The 21,343-nt window shown below is 37.3% G+C and overlaps 1 protein-coding gene across 3 annotated transcripts in view; it reads right to left on the bottom strand.

The window, feature by feature from the left end:
* EEA1 (early endosome antigen 1) overlaps window positions 1-21,343 on the bottom strand; it is a 78,657-nt gene that overhangs the window by 7,549 nt on the left and 49,765 nt on the right. For all 3 annotated transcript variants that reach the window (XM_067312625.1, XM_067312635.1, XM_067312645.1), the window contains 15 exons: window positions 20,987-21,190; window positions 20,174-20,374; window positions 19,454-19,567; window positions 18,053-18,208; window positions 15,950-16,089; window positions 14,993-15,323; window positions 13,360-13,461; window positions 11,668-11,862; window positions 11,027-11,209; window positions 5,697-5,882; window positions 5,121-5,252; window positions 3,022-3,207; window positions 2,323-2,561; window positions 767-887; window positions 325-423 (listed from right to left, as the gene is read on the bottom strand). In XM_067312625.1, the coding sequence (XP_067168726.1) occupies window positions 325-423; window positions 767-887; window positions 2,323-2,561; window positions 3,022-3,207; window positions 5,121-5,252; window positions 5,697-5,882; window positions 11,027-11,209; window positions 11,668-11,862; window positions 13,360-13,461; window positions 14,993-15,323; window positions 15,950-16,089; window positions 18,053-18,208; window positions 19,454-19,567; window positions 20,174-20,374; window positions 20,987-21,190 (2,589 nt within the window). The remainder of the gene's footprint in view (window positions 1-324; window positions 424-766; window positions 888-2,322; window positions 2,562-3,021; window positions 3,208-5,120; window positions 5,253-5,696; window positions 5,883-11,026; window positions 11,210-11,667; window positions 11,863-13,359; window positions 13,462-14,992; window positions 15,324-15,949; window positions 16,090-18,052; window positions 18,209-19,453; window positions 19,568-20,173; window positions 20,375-20,986; window positions 21,191-21,343) is intronic.

Raw genomic sequence — 21,343 nt, 5'->3', positions numbered from 1 at the left:
AGACCTAAAACCTAGCCAGCTGGTCTGTTCCCTGTCTAGTTTGTGTTTAGAAAGATATAGTCACAAAGAACCAGATCACATTGATGCCTCATATACTCACATGCATCTGGTTTCAACAAATTTACATTCCTTTATATCTGCAAATACAATCCAGACATAAACCTTATTTTAAGTATTTAAGGCACTGTAAAAAATATCAGTGTTTTGAGATGTACTGAGTATCATAGCACTTTTAAAGTCACTTTCTAAAGTTTGTATCCAAAGTAAAACAAATTGAAAGGAACAGAAGAAAAATCCCACAGAGACATGGTAAAATACACCTACCCTTCTCACTGTCACCGAAAAGCCTTTCCCACAGGCCATACAATTCTGTACCTCATTGTCTTCTGCCCATTTCCTATTGAGAGCTTGGGTGTGTTTGATCTAAACATATATACATACAAAAAAAGGCAACATTTTAAAATGCATGTTTAATTCATACAGCTTGCTTCTATTTCTTTGGACATTCTACCCAAAGCTGTATAAAAGGACTAATTCAGCCACAATACTGAAAGCTGTATTTGTTCAAGAAGAAAATCTTCCAAACTTGGAATCTAAGAGCAGAGTTCTGAACCCACAGACAGCAACATGGCCCTCATGCATCATGAACATAAGATCTTAATCACTCTTGAAAGATAACCCACCACTGATATGACACAAACCTGAAATTCTCATGAGTTCCCACACAGAGCATCAATAGAGTTAACAGCTTCAAAACAAATTATACCTGTAATGACTGGTTTTCTCGGCCTAGCTCCTGCATTGCAGCAGTAGTATTGTCCAGCTTTTTCTTCATTTCTACAAGTTTGGTTTGAAGCTTTTCAATTTCTCCCTCACTTTTTATACACCTGAGGATGGACAGTAAATATTTCAAAGCATATAAAGCAGTCCACATTGCCTCCTTCGGGCAGGCTGTCATAACAGAGAAAGAAAGTCACTCTCAGAAAACTCAACTAAAAATACCCTTGTTAGGAAAAGTTCTTGAATATCTTTGCTGGGAAAATGTTCTGTTGTAACAATCAATTTAAGATTATCTGGAATTGGTCCCAAATATCTGGGAGTTATTAACATCTGGAGTTACTCCCAAAGCCAGTCCGTCAACAGCACACCCTGGTAAGTACCACTGTGAAACAGGACACAAAGCGGTAGCAGCAAATCAGGTCAGACAGAGGAGCAAAGGAGAAATCTTTTTACAAGGCCACCTCCCATTAGCTGAAATTTGGTTAACTGGTGAAAGGCTAATTTCAAAAGGTGTTTTTCTGTTATACGGTAAAACAGCTAATGGATGAGTACAACACAATATAGCAACAGACGACTGAAGAACAAGGATCTCATCTTTACCCAAAGTCTGCTGCTCAAAAACCAATCAGAAAGCTTGACAGTAGAGAAAAAATTTTCCATTCTGCCCTCAAACATCCCAGGAAATTAGGATGGAAAAAGTTTCACAGGTGCTTGTCTCACAGGTGTTTTTTCTACCCTTTTAGTCTCTACTCTTAGGTAACTCCCACTACCTTGCATGTCTCCTGTTGCCTGAAGAAAAGGAGCTCTACTTGAATGAATCTTAATAAGTATATTGCAGAGACAATAAGAGAATGGTAGAAAGTAAGATTTTAGGTTTGCAAGAGGAAGAAGGTACTTGAGGTGAACCTTAGAAAGCCTGTCTAACCCGGTACATGTTCAATCTCCTACCACTGAGCAGTGGACATACAGAAGTTGCTTATGGACTTCTAGGTATTATTGAAGTCGCTAACTAGTCTGTTCCAGACTTTTGGATGACTAGTGCATGTACTCTGATTCATTCAAGACAGAGGAGTCAGAGTAATGGATAAGGGGAGTTTACTCAGGTATTTGAAGCCCTTCCCCCCACCCCATCCTACCAGACCTAGCAAGGTTCACACAGTAGATGAGATGAGAGGCCATGGTCTATGCCCCTCAAAGTTCAGAGGCGCACAATGCATTTAGCAGGCTCCTAGGGATGGGCAAAAATCCCTGAGTGTGAGGGTACAGCTGTGGCTTTGGTGATAAGGTCCTGCCTTGTTTTTGAGGAGATTGTCACCCTGTCAAAGCCCACAAAGTGTGGTTTGTTCAAACCGCAGCTTACTAGGCTTTGGCAGAGACAACCGAAGAAGGTTCCACTCTGGAAACCACACCCCACGTTCTAGGAACAGAAATGGATTCAAATAAAGCATGCATACAGAATCCTAAGTCAACTGAAACACATTTTCCAAGTAAGGCTATCCATTTCCCAAACTACACTTCCACGTCATCGTGGCCACAGCTTACCTCTCCAGCAACGCTCTTCTCTCATCCTGATTATTCTGCACTGTTGCTTCCAAGACAGCTATATCCCCACGTAAATCATCCGTCTGTTTCTCCAGCTCACTCACTCTCCTCTGACTGCTCTGCCACTCTTTCTTCATGGTAGCCAAGTTTTCATTCAGAGCTGTGACCTGCATGGTGAGCTTGGTCTCCTTTTCCTCATGTTTCCGGTTTTCTTCTTCTTTTTCTTTTATCTCTGTGTTCTGAGAAAACAAGGAAATACTGAAAAACAACCTTCCGGGTATCAGAGACCTCAGCCGTGCTAGGCAAAGACACTCTCTGTTGTGTATTGTCAATTCTGGCAGCTATTTAACTGGTATGTCTGCAAAATCTCTTTAGACATTTTATAACTAGTGGTGATCCGGAACATTTTAATAATGGAGCATTATTTCTTATAAATGAAAGAAACCAAGATTCTTTCCCTATATACTACGCTATAATCATTATTTTTAACTTACTAACCCAGTTATACATGGCTATCATCCCCCTGAATCTTCCTGTGCTATTAAATGCCTTACCAAAGATTTCTGAAGGTATTTGCTCGTCATTTAAAAATGAAAGTAATGTGAAACTGAAGTCAACTCTTTGCCTCCCCTCTGTCCCTGAAAGAATTCAGAGGCATATTTTGCAAAGCAGCAGTCCTAAACACTCTAAAATACTAACCAGTTTATCTTCGATTTCAGCACATTCTTTCTTCAGTTCTTCTTCTCTCTTTTTCAGCTGATCTTTGATAGCTTGTTGGGTTTTTTTCTCCTGTTCTAATGCTGAATTCATATTATCTACTTTACCCTGCAGCTCTAATTTCTGTTGAATCAGTAGCTGTTTTGCATCCTTGAGATTTGTCACCTCCTGTTAGAATACAGAGCTCAAAGTTAAAGCAGCATTTAAAGTGTCAGTAATTTAAATTCAGAACTACTGTAATTTTTTCCAAGGGCAGGAGAGCAATAATTGTTTTAGAACCAGAAGAGAGGACTATTTTATAGCACAAAGTATCAATAAGTCTCATAATCAAAGATTTTAAGCTTATACCTATATTATGAACAATATCCAATTTTTAAAATAAACTTAAAGTATTTTCCACTAAAGTAATGGAAGTTCTATTGGTTTGTTTTCTACATTTCTTTCAAACAGCCACATCATTTTCTACACTCAGTTTTTAAATGTATTTCACATTGCTCTCCACATGCAAAAATCAGATTAAAAAAATCATTGTGACAATATAAAAAAGAAATACCGATAGAAAAAAGTCAACATGCTAATTTCTAATAGTCCTAAATGTAGAAATATTTACTCTATGTTTTAAGCAAAGAAGGATGATCCTTTTGGTTTTAAACATCTGTTTTACTTGTTTCTCTGCAATAAAAATAAGAAGTCCTAAGTAGAATATTCTAGTTAAATTTTGTAAGAATCATTTTCCTCAAAATTAAACAGCCAAGCATGCAGGTATCAATCAACTAATATGAGTTGCCAGATTTTCCATAAATCAGAAATGACATCAGAAATGAAAAACAAGTCAAAGGCAGGGAGAGAACATATCCTGAGGATAGGGGAAAATTCATATCTATATGAATACCTATAAATTCATATCTCCCTGTTCTCTGGTAGGAGATTGGAAATAAGAGTATAGGCCTGTAGGAGGCTCTTTGTCTATACAAGCAGTTGGGCTGAAATACATCAAGAGACAAACATTAAGCTGTCATCAGTGCGCGCACACTTTATATACATCTCTGTAAATTATTTCTTTTTTTTAGAATAGAGATTTCAGAAAGTGATGAGAATTATAATTAGATTTTCCAATATCCAAGAAAATAAAGACTGGGCATAGATTGCTTGACAGAAACAAAGTGCAGACTTCTCTCTCCAAAAATAAGGGATCATTTTTTAAATACTGGAGAACAAAAGAACATCTGAAACTCATAAAATATTGTGTTGCTTCCTTCTTTTTTTTTTTTATTAGCACATAGGCTTAGAAGACAGGGACTGTACCTTCACTTATACTTGTGCAGCAACTTAAACACTGTGTGCTTAACAGATGTAAATATAATTACTAATACTATAATATGGAAAATACAACCAACAGACTTTTCGGAGTTTTTTCTTCTACAGAGACTCAAAGGGGAAATATGCAGAATGTAGAGAGAAATAGTTTGTTTTACTGAAGACTGCAAATTACTTAATTAAAACCTCCAAATTTTTACTCTTTAGAGAGCTCATTTGATCATTATGAATTTGGAAGAGTTGTTTTTTGTTTTTTTTTTAAATGAGGTTCCTAACATATTGTTTCTTTCCCCAGGAGTGATTTCTTTTACAACATCTTAGAAACCACAGCACATCAAGGGAGTTTCAACTCTAGCACGCACAATTGAGAAGTGCCAGATGTGCCTAGAGTATCTGGAAAACTTCACATTCATGACACTTTTGGACATCTTTTCTGCATTTCAGAACAGTAATCAAGGGTATACACAGTGAATCTACAGTGAAACAGAGGAAAAGCCAAGACATACAGCCCACCCCTAAAGCTAAAACAAGTTATGTGGTCCACCTGGCCAAGAAAACTGGGCACCAATGCTCCAGGATTATCACTAATCAAGTCAGCATTGCTCAGGAACCTCAGTGAAATCTGTGCTTTGGTTCCCTTACCTGTAATATTGATATTTACAGCAACCATCTTTGCAAAGCAATTCCAGATTACATCTACTGAGTAGGCACATATTTCTTATCAGACAACCAACCACCTGAAGATTCAGTTTGTCTCAATATACCTTCTCAAATTCTTGCTTGCAGGTTCTAAGCTCTTCACTCAGCTTGGCACTTTCTTTTTCAAGTCTACTCCTTATTTCCTGGAGCTCTGTTGTTTTACATTTTTCATTGGCCAAGTCTTTTTCTTTCAAAATCTTGAAGGGAAATTAGAAAAAGTATGCTAGCAAAGGGACTTCCAAATTCATTTAAATAAATAAATAAATAAATAAATAAATAACACAACCAAAAGCCATGCAGCACCCAAAACCCTCAGTTACAAAGGTTCCAAGTAAGAAAACCACTGCCTCGTATTGCAGTCCACAATTAATAGTGCAAACAACTGGCAGCATGTTTACAGTTTTAGGTTTGAAACTAATAAAGTTTTTCCGCATGTCTAGCCTCTTAGAACAAATTAACAGACTAATTTAAACCAAATTCATTATCTGTTAAAGTCTTTTGCACCAGAGGTTCAGAAAAACCGCCACTGCCTCAGATATTCACATTAGAGCTGTGTGCCAAAAACACTTGTTAGAGATGTACCAGGAATTAATTAAGGGAGGTGCATGTGTGTGTGAAGATTTCAAAAGACAGATATTTACCCTGTCATTCTGAAGATCCTGTAACATTTTGATCTTCTCACCCAGCTGCTGCTCCTTCTTTGATGCATCCTGTTCCAGCGTAGACTTCACTTTCTTAAGTTCCTGAATCTGCTGGTTATTGCTAGCAATTCGATTTCTGCTTGAAACTAATTCTTCTTGAGCCAGAGCAAGTTTTTCTTCTGTGGACTAATCACAAAGACAACTCTGCAAATAATCTGTCAGTACAAGAGCTTCAGGTACTCCATAGTCATTTAAATATTTTCTATATATCTACAGCGAAAAACGTTATCTAATGTGCAACACTTAGCTTCAAATTTTGACAGAGTCAAGTTAGAGAAATTCCTAAGTTAAGTAAAAAAAACCTTCCCCAGTAACATTCCCAGGAACACTAGCTTAATGTACATATTCCAGTTCTGCATCCTTTCACAGACAGGATGTATAGATATACAAAAGGGCAGGGCAAGGAGAGAAAGAAGGAAAACTGTCTAAGGAAAAGAGAATGAACTTGCCTACACAAGTATATTTTACTACCTGGGCATATCAACTGTGTTATAACTCTAGAGAGTTGTTACTTAAGGAACAGTGAAGCTATAGCATGGAGATTTCAAAAGTCACTCAGTGACTTATTTACCAGTTACTTAATGGAGCTTAATTAATGAAAATCCTAAAGTAAAATGTACAACCTAAGAAATGCTACTATCTGGACAAAAGGTTTCACAGTCTCATTTACATCAGCATTTTAAACACACAGTTTAAACTCTCATTCAAAATCTGCTACAGACTATTTTAATTGTCATCCAACTGTTGCCATTACTTAGAAAAAGAATTTGGATGCAACTCTCCACAACAGATCGCAAACCCCAAGTAATAACCTAAAGCTTGCACCCAAGACTCATTATATTTGCTTAGAGCAAAGTCAACTTTTGTGGTTCTTTTTAATTTATAGAGTTCTGGAAGTCTGTTTGTTTGTTTTTAAGCCTCAGGCAAGGGCTAGTTCCATTTAGAAGCATCTTCTTTCAAAAGCATGAAAGAGAAGGAAAAATGCCAATCTCACCCTCCACCCTTCCAAAATCCTGAATTTTTATGGCAATATTTCACGCTAGAAAACAGAATTTGAGGCGTTTTTGGCAATAAAATGCCAGTGCACTAAAGGAGTCCTGAAGGTGCACCAGTAAGGATTTAAATTCTTTAAAGATAAACTAATTACTTGTCTGAAAGCTGTCACTCCTCTCACTTTCTGAGTGTAACTCAGAAACTCTTAATGTAAAACAGAAGGTGCTTTTGCAGTTTCAAGCTTGAAGCAGGGTGGATCTTTCAGAAAACAAACCCTCCCCATCACGGGCAGTGGAGTACCACTATTTTCCTAGCAGTGAGAAAGGACAAGAAGAGTAGCATCACCATAAAACATCCTCATGAGAAGTCCCATCTTTGCAGTTTTAGAAAGAAGCCTGATGAAGACACAGCCTTTATTCAAATCAGTTTCCTGTAGAAGCAATGTAGTTACATCCAGTTTTTTAGCATAGGATGATAAAAACTTGTCCATGAAGTAGACAGTGAGACCCAAGCTAAAAACCTTATCTACAGAATATTCCTTCACCCTCCCCAAAGTGTCTTCACTGGACTGCATAACTAATTGTGCCTATGTCTAGACCAAGATAATGTAAACATTTGTACAAGGGCAGTCAGTATTCAGTGAACTCTGCAACATATTATACATAAGCATTTGGTATAATTCAGTAGTTTGCAATATATGAAACTTGGGATTTTTGCGATTCCATTAGTAATGATACTTCCTACCCTAACTGGGAAACAATTCAATATAATTTTAATGGTAAATCCACCTTTTATCTACCTACTCCTTCTTATCTGCTTAGCCCAAAGGTCCCTCACAGCACCCTTTGGAAACAAACAAAAATCTTGCGGCACATGGCTAAACATTCAAGTTATCCTTGTTCCCAGCTCAGTCTCCATGAGACTATAATTCAGTTCGTTGAGTGTGATTTGTCCGGACTGCTAAGGAATTCTCATCCTTAACATAAAAATCACCTGTCACAACATCTGATGACATTTATTTTATTTAATTATTACTGAGTTTTACCATTGCTCCCAGAACATAATAGGTGTTTGCCCATCGAGATACTCCTCATCATCAGATTGCTCTTTAAGATGACAGACAAACAGAATGTAAGGAAAACGGACAGAACAAAAGAGGCCAATCTGCACTCACTTTTGTAAATACAAACTGATGTTAGCTTGACTGATACAATGTAAAAAAAATAATAATAATAAAAAGATATCACAATCAGATTCAGTACAACTTGGGCTGCTGCAGCACAAACAACAGGTACCAACAGCAGAACTAGCTAGGTGCTAAGATTTGGATTTATTCAACCCAATGGAGATGCATAAGTCAGTATTTTAGCCTGGTTGCCCCCACAAAGCCCACAAGGAGAGACATGAAAGTACTCAGAGATGCTAACCTGATCTGTCTCCCCTTCAAGGATTAGACTGACTGTAGGGAATCTAGGCTCCTGACTTAAGAGGCCTGAGGTTTGGCAGCATGAATAATCTCCCAGAACATCCGCTGAAGGTACGCTGACTGCAAGGCCAATATCAGAGGCAGAGAGATATTCTTTCGAGAACACAGAGGAAACCAGGACTGATTACAAAGAGCACAAATGCCAAGACTGAAGGACATTTGGCAGAGCTCAGGAGAACAGGATGCACATGAAGTATGTATGCACTAACACAAAATCAAGGCAAAAATAACAGTTCTGCATTTTCGTCAACTCTTGTATACAAAAATTGCCTTTTCACAAAACAATGAATCCCACAATATATACTAAAAACTGTACCTTTCACAAGCACTCAAATCCTCCCTAATTTCTTTTTTTCTATTGACACAGACAAAAATCTACAAGTTTGGTTAACACTACTGCCTTTCTGTTCCTACTGGAAACAGGCTGAAATGGAGTTCTCCCAGTTGTATCTCAACATGACTTTTGGGGAGGGCTATACAAGGTGCAATATTTAAACCAAAGTAAATCTGTAGCAAGTAGTATCCCTAAAATTATAACTACATACTCACCTTATAATTTGTTACAACACCTCTCACTTTTTCTCTACAACACTGATGGCTTCAAAGTTTGGAGCTAGCTAAAGTTACCTAACTAGTACTTTCTGCTAATAAACCAGAAACTCTGATTTTAACAGCATCTTTAATTCTTCAGCTGTGCTGATGGAGCCCCAGGGAGCAGCTGCCTGCTCCAAGGCCAGCTCTTGTGGAAGGCTGTATCTCCAACTGCAAGACTTCACTGTAGCATTACTCACTTTTTAATCATACATCAGTCTCCTTTGCCATATCCTGAGAAGGTCAGACTGCCAACCAGCCTAGCAGTGATATTCCAACTACAAGCCAGCAGATGGTGCTCTCAGTACACTCCAACTCATGCTATCCAGTCCTGGGAACTGGACCTACCATCCTATTCATATCACCCGTATGTTTACGGCCTTTTATGATCTCCCCCCACGTCTGAAAACTGGCCTAATATCGCGGTGCTACACTGTGTGAGAACATTTACGTTTTCCCTTGCAGTTTTTATTATTAAAGAAAACCTAGCATTGATAACATCTGGCATTATTGCCTAACCAGGCTTGTCCCACTGGGCTTGAAACCATGCTGTCTCAACACAGCTTTGCAGGGACTTTATACTTCTAATAAAAATCCTGACGGTAGAAGACAACCAAGATCACGTACAAGTTTCAAAAACTTCTATTACTGCCTAATGATTAAGGCCAGCCTGAATTCCCTTCCCAGCCCACCCACCAGCTTCTGTTCCAAACTTGATCCAGAATTTGTAGCTTTGGCTCAAATCTACCTTTGTTTGATAAGTCCCCTAAGGCTTCATTTAAATGAAATTTATACCAAAAAGCCCAGTTACTGAGCAAATCCAACGCTTTCACAGGTCATTCTATTACCAAGTGTTGATCTAAATGCACTAAGAGAAATTAACTCACAAATGAGGTTAGTGTGTTTTAGTAACAAACCATAAGAAAGAGTATTTTTAAATCACCTTTGCTTGTTAAGCATGCCAAAGTTCTTCATGCCTGCTGTACAGGGATTCAACTGAGAGCACTGGAAATAAAGCTTTTGTTACCTGCCACATTTTGCTGCAAGCTCTCTAACGCTATAGAGGAGTTTTATTAATAAAGCTCCTATGACCTATATGTATAGGAGCTATTTCTCTTTTGCTTAAAATAGCCCCAAACCTGGAGTTTGGCTAGGACTCCACAGTTCACATGGGCCTGTCTTAAAGGACCACAAGACCTTTAATGATTTCAAGGGTGAGACTGAAAGGCCTACACCAGGATAGGTAAAAGTGAGCTGTTAAATCTAAGCAGTCAAAGGCTCCCTTTATAGTTAACGAAGGGAACAGAAGCCAACATCTAAAACAGATTAGATGACCTGTCTTCCAGAAGTACCTGTCTCTCTCCATAAGCTTCAGAAGAGCCTAAAGAAGTGGGGTCAGACAGACACGGACAAAGCTGGAGTGGGATTCATCCTTAGTGAAAAGAGCCAAAACTATACATCTTGCCAGACCTGCCTCTCTGCAGTGCAGTATACCCTGGGACTAAGTGGAGCATTGGGTCAGCACTGACATGAAGGAGAAAAAAAGCCTTTATAGACTGACTCCACTCCCAGCAATTACCTAGACTTTTTGAAGGCATTGCATCCTAATACCAAATCAGATAAATTCCGCTTAGAAATGGCAAAAACTTCAAGGACTACATTTAGACAGTGTATTCCAGCCAGGTCCCTAAACCAACTGTTTCTGTTAGTTTGACACCTCTGATGGTCTAGAAACAGCCAGGAAGAAGCAGAAGAGGCAGAGACATGTAAAGAAACTGACAGTCAAAATTCTAGCTAAACCATCTAAGAAGAAAGTGATTACTCACATGCTGGCAGAGACTTTGCCCTAATTAGCTATGCTATTTCAATCGGTTGAGAGCTACAAGATATAACAAGAAAAAGAAACATTAAAAATGGACTTTTAAAAGAATATGAAAATAAATTATCTTTCACTTTGCTCCCACAGCTCAGATCACTGATGCAGAAGTGGAAAGGTAGTTTAGGTACACTGACAAATACACTTGACATTTAAATTAATTCCAGTACGTCCTTTGTCCCAGGGGAAGGGATGGGACAACACAAAATTCTAAATATAGCAGAAGACCTTTTTCTTCATACAGTGCTTGCACTGTTTCTTTGTCTTCAAAATGGATATAAACAGATCCATTAAGTCACATATGACATTAAAATGATTAAGTACCTTAAGGTCTTGTCTGGTTGCCAGCAGCTCAGACTCTTTCCCATAAAGGTCCAGCTGAAGTTTTTCCATGTTTTCCTGATGTTTTTCATGGGTCTTCTGCAAGTCTGCTAGTTTTCCTTTCTCTGCTTTAAGCTCCTGTGCTGACAAAATCGTCTGCTGTTGCAGTTTATTCTCCAGTTCTGCCTGAAACATAAGTATAGGAAGTGTCAGTTAAAATGACGGATAGTAAAGTAAGCACAATCATTTCAGTAAACTGCATTCCTACTGCAAAATGAAATGAGAAGTCAGTTTTTCCACGTATGAAATAGCAAGTCAGTAATCTGATCATTTGCAATTTTTACAGTAATAGTTTGTAACTTATTTAACAACAAATAACTTAATTCATATCAAAAGACTAACTGAAACACATCAAAATCTAAATAATGTTTCAAGCCTGTACTTTCCATAGAATGAGTATGGTTACTTTATTACTGTTGTTGTTTTTCAACCTCTAGCCTCATCTTAATTCCACATCCTGATTTTATCATTTCCAAAAAAGCTATAGTAAACAGCTGTTTATCACACAGATAATGACATAAAAGCAGCAGCATTAATGAGAGAAATTCACATTAATTTTCTTAAAGGAGAGAGGCCAGCCTCACCTTTTCTAAAAGGGCAGTTTTTAATTCAGCTTGCAGTGTTTCACCGTGCCTTTTCTTCTGTTCAAAGGATTCCTTCAGTTCTCTCAGTTTTCCCTGGAGATGCTGCTCACTTTTTTCTTTCTCTTTCAGAAGACCCTGAACTTCCAGGACTTGCGCTCGTGCTGAATCAAGTTCTATCGACAACTGCTTAGAAATCTATATTCAAAAGTATTAAATAACTGCATATGATTTTAACTTAGATCATATTTGTACATGCTTGTAGTACATGAAACAGCCTACTGAACTGTGTGGATGACAATTTACAGAGTTCAAAAACCAAGCGGACAAATTCACAGGAAAAAATAAAACAGTCAGAGCTGTTAAACCTTAAGGCTCAGGAAACCCTGCCCCAAAAGACTGCTATAAGTATCCCCTGGTTGTAGTAACCTGACAGGCATGTCCTATGCTCTAGGCATCTCCTATTTTCCTCTGCCAGAGACAAGATACCAGGCTATATCTTTCCTGTGATCCAGTACAACCATTCTTGTATTTTCACAAAAAAGCTGCAGATTATTTGCGGCAGTTTCCAGGTATGCTGTTCTTATTTCCTGCAGTCAAAGAACTAGACTATCACAATGCCACTGCTGTTGCTGCTGCCTTCTGCTTCAGAATGAGGTGGTCCAAACTGGCAATTAGATTTAGCTTTTTATGAGCTCCTATGGCACACTTCCACATAAAGATCATTCTTTATCCCCAGCTCCTGCCCTTACAGCAACTCCAGGTTTTTCTCACCATGCAAAATTAAAAGCAGGCCATTCTTCTCCAACCAGCAGTGGCCTCTGGTCTCCCACTACCTGCAGCGGCAGATACCATACTCATCCTCCTGCACTTGCCACAGAGCACCACAGTGCTTCTGCCAGAATGAAAGAGGAGTCAGTGGAGTAGCACCAGTTGTCGCTGAGGGAAGATCCATCTTTCAGCAATCACCATTAAACTTGCACAACCCCAAACCCTCTGTCAAGCAGTAGGAGTCCATCACAGTCCTTCAAACTATGTCTACTGCACATATCTTTTTCCTGCTTCCTTTAGGAAAAAGGTGACAGTTTAGGTAAAGAAATTCATAAAGTGGATTTGGCCTTCAGGCTACCAGCTGGACCACATGATTCTGCGAACTGAAAGCTCAGTCTTTAGAATAGAAGTTCATTTTGCCCTTATGTAGTCACAGGCAATTATAAAAAGAGAAGTTTGCAAAAGCAACAAAATCCATCGAGGATATCTGCAAACTTCCTGTCAGTCACACAGAGAACACATTGATTAGGTGACACAGTGACACCTGAGCCTGAAACAGGTCTAAGGATATGAAATATCAGCTTCTATTGCCCAAAGACTGAAGCATAAAAACAAAATGATGACATGCTAATGAAAAAATAACTATTTCACTAATGAAAAAAAAATTGAGAAGGGCTGAAACTACACACTATATTATACAGAGCACAGAAAGGTAGGTATAAAACCTGTATTTTAAAATTCTATATTAACATGGAGAAAATCTTTAGTATCACTGTGTTTCTGTATCCAAAGTGGGTTATAGTTTGAGAACAGCAACTTCTTTCACCCTCATCAATCCCAGCATGTAAGATTGAAAACAAAATCTGTTAAAAAAATATTTATTACTATTGATTTCTAGATTTAGCCATGAAGTGGACAGCTTACCCCCTCCTTTTTTTCCAGTGAGTTTTTCAGTTCATTCCTTTCTTTAGCTACAGACTCAGTTTGTACCTGGAGCTGGTGTTTTACTTCTTGGCAAGATTTTTCCTAAAGAACAAATGAAAAGCAAATATTTCTGCAAGCTTCTAAGTCCAGGTACCAATATCTTCACAGAAGCTATAAAGCCTTGAAAAAGAATGCTTTCTTTTTCAGCGAAATTTAGTTGCAGGCATATTTTCAGCCAAAAACTTCTCAAAAGTTTAGCAGTGGTAAATAGAAAGTCTCACTGACTGAGGGTACCTGACAAGGCCCCAGTTCAGAAAGGCATCTAAGCACAGCTGATATCCTGTACTTAACAAACGCGACCATGTACTAAAGTGTTTCTCTGATTAGGAACAGTCTGTTTGAAGCTGCTTGTGGCAGCCCTTCTTCTCATGGGAAGCAACAGTCTCATTCTTCTCCTCAGGATCCCAAATTTCTTGAAGTTCTAAAACTCAGGAACAAGTACATTTGCAGGAATTGCACGCAAATCCAACTACATTTTAAGCCCAAATCCTACACACTTAAGTCAATGGTGAGCCTCTAACTGACTACAGAATTAGAAGCAGAATCTAGACTCTTATCTTCAAGTCTAAATTGGGGAGAATAACCTTCAAGTTTTTAGAAGGAACATAAATATTTAAACAGCAGTAACTAAGTAAAGCAAACAAAAAGGCTTATCTTAAAAAGGTGAAAGAGTAAAGGAAAAATATTGTTTTTAACTAGGAGCAGAATTTTTTTTAGAGCAGAATAAAAGAGCTATGCATGGGTTCTGGGAAATGGTCAGATGTAAGATAGGAAGGGAATGAGAAAAATACCCTGACAATGTCTGATGTAGAGATATAAGAAAACTTGTATAAGATAACTTGTATAAAATATATTTGTGTGGTACTCAGTCATATTACTTCCACAGCAAAAGAGGAAGGAAAAAAGTGTATTTTAAATCTAGTAAGAGTTCATTCTTATTACTGTAACAGATGGCTCTAGTCAAGCATTCATTGCTACACCACCACTGTGAGACCTCTCTGAAACTCAAGTAATTCTAGTTAAAATACTTTAAGTCAGTCACCTCCCCAAAGGAGAGATACTATTATGCTAACTGCAGTAAGCAGCCTTCCATTATGTCTAGACAAGTGCACAGGAACGTTCTGCATAAGAGATTCTAGAAAGGAAATTAAAATGGTCGCAGAAAAACAATGCTTTCTTCAATATGGTGGCACTTTAGCAAAGGTTTATGACTATGTTTTGTTTTGCTTTACAAGGCTGACATATTTTTAAAAGGGGACATTTCCTGTCAAACTGTTTCACCACCCATCTCTCTTTGGTTTTCTTCACCACACCAAAGGTATGCAGAGGAGAAAAGGGGATCCCATTGTCTGATACGAACTCCTGTTTAGTACTAAAAACATCTAGACAAAAATCTAAGTTAGAATGCACGTACGAACAACAAAAAACTGCAGATTGTTTTTTCTTAAGGCAATTAATTTCCATGCAAGCATCATCATATGTAGAGTACTAGGAGTTTCCAGACAGAAAGCAAAGTCATCTTATCAGAGTGTAAATATGCTAAACCTACTGTCTAATGAAAGAAATAACTAACCAATTCTGCCACAGCTGTTTTTCCTTTTTGTATTTCTTTTTCTAATTCTTCCTTTCTTTTTCTAAAGGATTCAGAACTTTTTGAGAGCTTTTCTTTGGTAACCGTAAGGTCCTTTAATAGAATATTCTTCTCTAATTTCATTTGTTGGAGCTCTGATGTCGCTGCTTGCATTTTACAATCCAATTCCTTGAGCTGTTTACTTGTATCTTGATTTGATTTCTCAAGATCTTGTTTGAGGCTGCTCTTTTCTTCCTCTTGCTTTGAAATTTGCTTTTTTGCTTGTTCAAGGGCCTCAGATTTCTTCTGTAACTCCAATTTAGCACTAGACGCACTGGAAATACAAAGTAAAACAGAGGAAAACAAAATATTTTTAAAATTCTTCTTCATAGGTTCTTTTGTATGATTGAATGTCTCTATTATTTAACATATTAACTGTACAACTGATTCAAAGCATACCTTTTTCACCTAGAACATCTCAACATCTTATCTCTCCCATGAAGACATACCAGGAATTCTAAAGACCATTTTGAGATGCATTTTTCTTCCTCAAATATTAGGAACAGAAACTATCTCTTTGCTACTTATACGTAAATTGCAAATTAGCCTTTGAAAGTTACAAAACTAAAGATATTTAGAGATGAACCTGAGTGTATAAAACTGCTTAGATATTTAGCTGAAAACCTGAACAGTGAATAAACTGAAGAGGTGCGTATTAAATCCCAGCCGTCAGTGATACACGTGAGAGGATGGGACAGATGGAGTCTGGTACCTATGTGGCAGATAAAGCGCAAGAAAACAGGTAGAATATAACTCAGTTCCCCTAGCAGGAGGAGGACATGACTTCTATCTAAAGTTTTAAGAAATCGTAAGAGTGAAGAACATTTCAATTCTAGTCCAAACATTCTAGTTTAAAGTCTGACTTTCTCTGAAAAGTACTATCAAATAGGAAACGCATACGCCTCTCTTTCTGCTTCAAGTTGTTTACTCAGTTCTGCTGTTCGGAGGCCCAATTCTGTAGACTGCTGTCGCTGCTTCTGTAACTCTTGAAGAGCTTGTTCTTTGCTTGCTTTAGCATCAAGAATGTCGGCTTCAAATTTCTGAGAAAGGAAAATAAAAAGCCAGAGATATCATAACACAACCAACAATGCAAAAACAACAATAAAAAACAGAAGTCACCCAGTCTATGAGGAGAAGTCTTTGCAAGCCTGTGGAAGAAATCTTTGCTGTAGAAAGCAGTAACAGTTTTCAAACACTGTCTATGTATTTCACTAACTTTGCTATTTGCCTTTCATTATTTAGTTTCTGCAATTCTGTTGCTTCCCCAGAAGTGAACTATTTTGGTGAAACATTCTGAAATCATCCTTAAATTAAATGCCAAGCAGCCATTTTAACTGCAAAGTAATAAATAAAAATGCAGAAATCTTTAAAAATCCTATTCCAAATAGCTATACAAAAAAGCCATACCCAGTGCTCAGCTTTGGGGCTGGATTCTCAGTTGCCACAGAATAGGCCAATATAGTCACAACAGTTTCAAATCAGGACTACTGATTTACATACCCCAAGAACTTCACCGTTCTTTATAATAAAACAAAAAAGGAAGACATGAACTACAGCTTTAAAGGGATTCTATAAATGTCTGCAATATTTTTTCTTTTTTTTAGAAAGGTAACTTGTTCACTTGCATGGGATATTAAAGAACACAGGAGTCTTCAGCAAATGGGCACTGCTTAGACTCATCAACACACTGGCTGTTCTATGTGCACTTCCGCAGTCGTGCAGTGGCCATAAAATGAAACACATAAGTCTCTCCCAGGGAACACCTGAGTGCTTTTTTGTTTGTTTGAAATACCATGCATTCAGCTGGAATAACCCCAAAGAATGGTGATGATGCCAAGGTTTTCACCCAGAATTGCATTCCTGTTGACAGTATCAACAACCCTGCTCAGATTCACACTGGAGCTCCCAGGCACCTCACAAAAATCTTGTGCCAGCAAACAGTGCAATTCTCCTAAGCACTCATGTCTGCTGGTTGCTTGCAAAGCTCTAGCAGAAGGATGAAAATAATGAAAACAGGAATGAAGAGTGGGCAGGAAAAACACTGTGCAAATAAGAAAGAGATGAAAGCACAAAATAACTGCTAATAATGCAAATGTACAACTGCTTTATTCTTTTAATGGTGTTGAATTTAAAACTTCATACGGGAAGAAAACTTTGCTTCTCTACTACAGATTACATAAGGTAAGAAAAACACCCAACTCACTCATGAAGCACAAAGATTTCTCATCTCCCTCATAACGCACAATCCTGCAAAACCAATTCTGCATTGCTAAGAGCTCTGTATCATATGGTTTTATGTATTGTGAATTTTGAAGACCCAGAATGCTGAATAAATACTGAACAAAGATTAAAGCCCAAATTTAAAAAACACTGAAGCATTAATACAAATTTATATCCTTAACTGAGAATATTAGCATCTCAGAACATCAATAGATTCTGCAAAACTGCCACTATTATGTATACTATCATAGAAAAACTAATTCCAGAAACCGAATGGAAAACTCAAGGTCAAGTCAGATGAAAAATATTTCTCTTGCATGAAAACATGATAAAAAAAGATTCCATAGAAAAGCCTATTGAAAGGTTTTAGAAATAAATTAAAACACACAGGTCATGTTAACTTGACCTAACTGATGTTAACACATATTCCCTGGCACTACCTGTAAAGTATATAAGCTCAAACCATGAGGGCTCTGATTTCAGGAAGTATTAATGTTTCCTCTTGTAATACTCGACAGATAGCATAGAGGTTGGTAGAAGTACACATACAGGAAAATGATGTTATAGGGGCAATTTCCTAAGCCTGTCTTCTTAGTGTAATATGCTAGCATGGAAGAAGAGAAGAGGATTAAAGGGAAACACTGATGAAAAAGAAAAATAACTTACAAAAGTGGTATTGATATAATTCTTCCACCTGTAATTTGAGCACAGCTTTTATCAAATACTATCAAACAGTGGAGAACATCGGTTTCAGTAAGCTCAGATTCTGTGTTCAATACAAACCTTAAACTGTCCCTCCAGCTCTTCAGCTTTCTGTTCTAAATTAAGATGTTGCTCTTTGTACTCTTTGATATTGGCTTCCAGCTGAGCACAGTACTCCTGCTTGTCATTCAGCTTAGCTGTAACCTGATCCAACTGAACGCTGACCTTATTTAACTCCTGAGGTAAAACACAAATGAGACGGTTGTTAGTTTTTAAATAACTTCCAAAAATGACTAACATCCTCAGAATAATATAGATTTTAAATGATCTAATGTGTTCAAAATTAAAAAGGAAAATAATGCTTCTTTTTTTTTTTCAGAGCAAGGAAAGTGAGAGTGGAAAACAAACACTCACAAATAGAAGCTGACAAAACTTCTTTTAAAGTCTCAATGCTCCTCTCAAATTTCACACACTGTAGGCTACATCTTAACAAATTCCTTTCAAGTTATAAATGGAAGAGAAGTTTGCTATTACAAACGCATAAGATCCTGCAGTTAATACAGCAATAGCTTGAAAGTAACACTACAAAGCCTTAGGGAAAAATTTTGCTGTCTTCAAGTGCTACCAAACAGGAAAGCCAATACCATGGGAACAGCCAAATCTCCACGTCCCAAGATTATTTCAAAGCATTTGGTTCAACACAAAACAACGTAATTTCCACAAGAGAAATGAACACATTCAGCTAGCAACCACTAACGTGACAGTTACATCAAAGTCCCTTGTACTCCAAGCAAGCTGGTTTAATTAATTATTAAACCATAAAATAGTTGCAAAAAAAGAAGTCGTTTGCTATTTATAGCACCATTTTTCAGGTTGGAATGTTACTGCTAAGTTCAGACCTGCTGGATGTTTCCACTAAGATGACAGTAGCACTGATTTTAGCAATGCAAATATTCAACTCAGCACCCAGTGGAATGCTTCACTAGGGTTAAAGCACACACAGCCAGGAAGTTTTAACAAGACTCTTCTGGTTTCTGTGTCAGTTTGCACACAAAATTATTTCAGAATAAAAGCATCTTATTTTGAATTTATCTGAGTATGCAATTCAAGTTAAGAGTTTTTACTTACACTCACAGTGCATTCTATAAACTTTTATTCATAACATATAGTTTAGAAAAAAATTATATCCTGATATGACAGCTTAGATTCTGAATCCTAATTCTGCGATAAGGAGTGGATTCAAAAGTAAATTCTTTACACTGCAGAATCTGTCTGGTCCAGATCGCAGCAAAAAGAGTCAAAGACATATCATGTAGTTAAAATATGCTAAATTATGATTAAAATATGCTAAATTATGATTTCCAAATGCAAATTCACGTACGTTTATTTAGTTTGTAAATAGACTAATCTTAGGGGGGTTTTAAGGGTTTTTGCTTGTTTGTTTGCTTTTTAGGTAACCTAGAAGCATTAAGTTTGCAATACCTGTTGCTTATCTTGCAGTGCATGTTGGGCAGTGTCCAAATGATTCTGAAGATCTGCTCTCTGAGCAGCTTTTGATGCCTCTGCTGAAAGTAGCAATTCAGTCTTCGCTTTTACCTGAAAGAAAATTTTTACTTGGCTAAAATGTCTATTTTACTGCAGCTGATTTTAATTCATTTTTATACTAATCAGTAAGTTTAATAGTTACTACCAGTAATTTTCACATGCTAGATTATAAAAAGGAAGAAACAAATTCTCATGCTTTAGGAAACAGGAAAAAAATACCAGGATATGAGAGCACAGCTAGTTTTTATATTGAGCTACAAAACCCAGTCCCACTCATCTTCTAGTCCAGGAAAATATTTTCATTTACAAACAAGGAACAACAGGATAAGCTCATTGCATCCACAGACAGGCACACCTGGATAATGTCGAACATGTACATTTGAGGCCCTCCAAAATTATTAAAAGCAGAAGATCAATAAAAAACAAAAATATGCTTCCACATGTGTGCCATCTTTCTCTGTTTCTATCTTGCAATCCTCCTCCCCTCCGAAAAACCCAACAAGCAAAATTTAGAAAGCAGGTATGAATAGTGTTGGTGAATACAGGCAATATTCAGAGGTTGTTGGCTGCTGCAGTTTACTATTTTTCTGGGTTTTTTTTACTATCGTTTACCATATGCGCAGTTTTTCATGACCAGAGAATACAAAGTTCAATTACCTGTATATCAAGTTGCGATACTTTCTCTTTGCTTTCATTTAGCTGGCTATTTAGTTCAGTGATGTTTGATTCCAGTGAGAGCACACGGTCTTGAGCAGCCCTTAGATGTGCCTTTTGCTCCTGCACTTGCTCATGCAGATTCTCTTGGGCTTGTTTATGACTTTCTGACTGATTCTTCAGCTTCTCTGTCAGCTGAGTTACCTGCAGATAAAAAAAGGAGGTAATTAGAAGAGAAGACAGGAACTTTATGTCCAGACAAGTCATATATCTTTTGAATTTCAGGGTGTCTTATCATGGCTTTGGAGTCCCGACGCTGATCAACTATTACATTTTTCTTTCTGACCTATCACAATAAAGCTATACTTTGCACAATACCAAAGCTTAAATCGGTTACCAGTTCAAAATGAAAGCAAAAGGGATTGGCCAATTTGGCTTTACTGTCACAAAACCAAGCTATTAAGGAGGTATCAGATGTAGGTTGAACTGAATTTTGGTGTTTAAGGCAGGAATTAAACCTCTTTCTCAAAGAAGAGAAACAAACATATATACATGCAAAATATATTTCTTAGGCATTTATATTATTATCATATGTACATATCATAGGAAACATCTAGGAATTTTTTCCTCTTTGCTGATAGCAAGTCAGTCATGAAAACACAAATCCTGTGAAATTTACAGCAAGATACTTTAAGAAGTATCAAAGAAACAGCAGAGTACAGGAAGGATTAATGGCATATCTAATTAGACATGAACTAGGGAAATAAGATGCAATAATGAGAATAAGAGAACAGAAGCAGGTCTCTGAGCTCTTACCTGTATTTGCAACGCATGATTTTTCTCTTGTAGCTGGTTAAGAACTGCAGTTTCTCCTTCACCAGCTTGAATTTTCGCATACAAGTCCTCTCTTTCCTTTTCTAGCAAGGAGATGTTTTCCTTACTCTTTTGAAGCAAGGCCTCAAGATTTTGAATTTTTTGGTCCTTATCTCCAATTTGTCGTAGTACTTGCTCCAAATCATTCTAGAAAATCGCATAATAGCTTCCTTAATTATATGGACCTTAGAAGTTATTCCTAATGCATAAAACGTTGGATAAATGTATTAAACACGGTATATTCTGTTCTAGATTTATTTATTAATTTATTGAAACTACTATAAAAACATGCAAGTCACC

Source organism: Apteryx mantelli, chromosome 1, assembly GCF_036417845.1.
Source record: "Apteryx mantelli isolate bAptMan1 chromosome 1, bAptMan1.hap1, whole genome shotgun sequence".
Lineage (NCBI taxonomy): Eukaryota > Metazoa > Chordata > Aves > Apterygiformes > Apterygidae > Apteryx > Apteryx mantelli.
The sequence above is the reverse complement of the archived record's forward strand: the minus strand, read 5'-3'. Positions and strand labels throughout refer to the sequence as shown.